At 35.8% G+C, this 3,762-nt stretch overlaps 1 protein-coding gene across 1 annotated transcript in view; it reads right to left on the bottom strand.

The window, feature by feature from the left end:
- Positions 1-212: 212 nt before the first annotated feature.
- Positions 213-3,762, bottom strand: part of Smp_089290 (putative alpha-galactosidase/alpha-n-acetylgalactosamini da se) — a 4,652-nt gene continuing 1,102 nt past the window's right edge. The window contains exons 2-3 of the mRNA XM_018797901.1: positions 2,526-3,200; positions 213-618 (exon numbers count right to left, since the gene is read on the bottom strand). Of these exons, the coding sequence (XP_018652897.1) occupies positions 310-618; positions 2,526-3,200 (984 nt within the window). The 3' untranslated portion in view covers positions 213-309. The remainder of the gene's footprint in view (positions 619-2,525; positions 3,201-3,762) is intronic.

The raw sequence follows: 3,762 nt of genomic DNA, 5'->3' as shown, positions 1-3,762 counted from the left end.
TTCCATAGAGTCATCTATTACTGTCTAATTAACATTTTCACATGATCTCAGTTCACGTGAGATCAACCATTAAATCCGTGGCTCACTGACCCATATCGTTAATTTCAGCGATCAGTTCACAACATTCCTGAAATATCGACAGTATTTTGCATCGAAGAAAGTGCTTCAATTGAAATAAAACCACATCACACTTATGAGATAAGTGACTGAATGCATCGACACCTGAAACACTATGTATTAAAATAGTTATTTCAATCAACAACTGTTCATTTCATAGGATACTGAAGTAATCATGTGGATTAATTAGGGCTATAACAATGTCTGAAACAGTCCATCAATTTCTTCAGAAACAGTCTTCTGTTGAACACGTCTAACTCGATACATCATTATCCCGCTTGGATTGATAGAAATCATAAATTTCTGTGTTCGTTGAACCACTTGGAATCTGTCCCCACTGAACACATCCACCAATTCAAACTTATCACCAGATATCCTATACGATTGTGATTTGAATTCATCAAGACTTGTGTAAAAGTGAATCGGTCCACCACCATCAGTCGTGAAAAGACAAGCGATTGCCCAACCAATTGGATCTCCATCTAACGGTCTCACCCACATCTATATGGGAAGGAACATTCAGACAGACGGAAAAGATTCACTCACGTAATTAAGTAAACAGAATTATAAACACTTTAATTCACCTCACGACATTTGAAGAGGACATCAAATGAAACACAACATAGTGTTCCTGAATGATGAGAACTGCGTCGTTTACAAACGTATCTAATAGTTTGAAACAATTGCTCACTTTCGAATTCGAAACAAAGTCGTGGACAGAATATCAATGTGGATTTCGATCATTTGTTATCGAGAGTGAACTCTTTCAAAACTGTATCCACTACACTATGAAACAATCGGTACTCCGTCTTCGTACATTGTCTATCGTCTTATTGTGAATTAAAACACGTTGATCTAGTTGTGATATGAATGATCGTTTATGTATTCAGGAATGGCACTGTGGTGAGTTTGATGTTTTTTGATAGTGTAATAAGAAGATGAAGATAATGAGGACTATGCAACATGTTAGCACACTATCACATACTTCTGATAATCTTCATTTCCTAATTTATCAAAAAGACTAATTGCTTTAGATTTTGATGTCGGTTAGATGTGATTGATTATTGCAGAGTCGCACACCTTGGATCATCCAGTGTTATGCATTGATGAACTCTCTTAATCCATTTATATATATTGGTTGTTTGGAACTTCACATTAATAATTACGATTACAATTGATCAGTCTGTTTTCTTAGATGTGCATTCTATGTGAATCGTCCTGAAGTTGTCAGTGATTTATAAGTTTTATAAATAGCAGTGTATGATGGAAAACAGTGTAGATGATCACGCGAGTTCTATTCAATTCGTAACTCGTCAGCTGGATTTACTTGTATACAAATTTTATCACCACTCGCTATAAATTTCAAGTTAATCCGAAGCACTAATTGGAGGATTTCAACAATCGACATAAATATATATATGAGATAAAATTAAAAAATATCCTATTGCATAAGCTAGTGGCTATCTGGACTCATTGTCGTAACTCGTAGGCGTTTGAAGCAAAAGGTTCTGTGTTCTAAAGAATTGATGAACATCAAACTGTGATACAGGATCATCTAGATAATGAGTCACAAATGGGACTATACGCGGATTCCGGATTTCACTGTTACGCACCATCCATCTCTGCTTCAGATTAATCCTCTGATGGTCACACTTTTAGATGTCCGTTTAAGTCTCTTGAGGATTGTTGCCCCAAAGAAGATCACAGGCTTATTTTACTGATAAGTCCGAACAAGCATGAAAAGTTATTCAACAATTTCCCACTGATTATCAGTAAACAGTAGACATTGAGAGCATATATTGCGAAACACGCATTATTGATATTTTTACTGACTTACAGTCGAGCTGTGGTACTGTGTAGTGAAAAAATGTACCTCAAAATCATGGTATACACCTTGCTTTAGTATTTCATGTGTTATGTCTATCAACTTAAGAGAAGAGCTCTCGTTTCTTTGTGTCACAGCGCAACCTACACTTTTAAATATCAGCATTACGGGCCTTTTGCTAATTGATGTTGTCCTTTGTATATTACGTAATGGTCATACATGTAGTAGATGTAATGGTCCATTGATTGTGATCATAGCCACTTAATGTAAAGTTCACTCTCTTTCACTATAAAAATAAGCATGAGTACTCAAACCATTTACAGTGCGTAAATAAATTTTTAAAAGAAAGGACTACTGCCGAATTATATTTTCAATCTGCTTCCTTATTATTGTGACTGTACTAGGCAGATAGAATGTTTGGACGAGACAACTGAAAATACGATACATTGAATTATCAAGTGTTGGTTGATTTTGAGTAAACATTTCAGCCTTAAAATCTTATCCATTCGAATAAAGTTTCATCTTTTTAACATGATACACTGCAGTATTGAAATTCATTTGTACAATAGTGTGATAAACTCACCTGTACATCATTTTGTGATTTGACGAATTCCGCCTGATGTCCACCTTTATCTTGATCTATCGCCAATAAACGTGCATTACGTAATAAAGATACACTGAAATTATCCAACTTGTCCATGTCAGCTGAGATCAGTAGTGGAGCAGAAAACATACACCACATACCCATTTGCACTCGTTTCTGATCATCTGAAAGACCAAAGTTTCCCATTAACAACATATCAGGATCATTCCAGTGTCCTGGACCAGCCAATTTCGGTAACACAGCATTTTGGAGTTTATATGCGTTTATAATACTGATAACCGATGACCAACTATCTTGAACGTCGCCCAGCATACGCCATAGATTACAATTGTTCTGCAATTTCTTCCAGTCAATTAAACTAGTATTTTTCATCCAAGAAATGTAAGCAGGATAACTGCATGAGAACACTATTGGTCTACCAGTTGCATTCAATAATTTAGAGAATTTTCCATAACCATCTGGCATAATGTTTTCTGGACTATTGCATCCATCCATTTTTACATAATCAGCTTCCCATTTAGCCACACTTTTAGCATCCAATTCCAAATAATTCATACTTCCTGGATAACCTTCACATGTTCGTGTTCCATAATCGAGATATATGCCAAATCGTAGATTTTTAGAATGTAAATATTGTCCAACACTTTTAATACCCTACAAATGAAACATACCATACAGAGTATGAAATTGTGAAACGATCCAAATGGAAATAGAAATCAAACTATACTTCGTCATGATTCCACTTCTTTAATAATAAGCACAAAGCTATTTTTGGACCCCGATGAGTTAAGACCAATGTGAGTGATTGAAGGTTAATGAAACTTATAGCCGCATAACCTGCCATTTGTTTGCACTTTTCAATAAATCGTGCTCATTGACACGGCACAAGTATAAGATAACAATGGCATTACACAATGAAGACTGCCGACCATTGAACGACTAGTGCTAAATTTCAGTCCTGTGTGAACTGTCAAGCATTGATTTTTGATTCGATTAACCCATTAGTACGTATTTATGTACAATGTCAAATTCGAAACACTAGATATACATGTTCTAGATATTGTTGTCAATGTATTGACAAAGTGAAATTGAGATGGTGAAGAAGATTTGTAGCTCAGGTGGGTGATTTGGATGATTTGGTTGTGGAGCTTTCACCGTCCTTCTGAACGACATCTACCCGACGTTTGTGCTGATGATGTCGTTCAGAAGGACGGTG

The sequence above is a fragment of the Schistosoma mansoni genome, chromosome 6, assembly GCF_000237925.1.
Source record: "Schistosoma mansoni strain Puerto Rico chromosome 6, complete genome".
NCBI lineage: Eukaryota > Metazoa > Platyhelminthes > Trematoda > Strigeidida > Schistosomatidae > Schistosoma > Schistosoma mansoni.
This window is presented reverse-complemented; position numbering and strand designations above follow the sequence as displayed.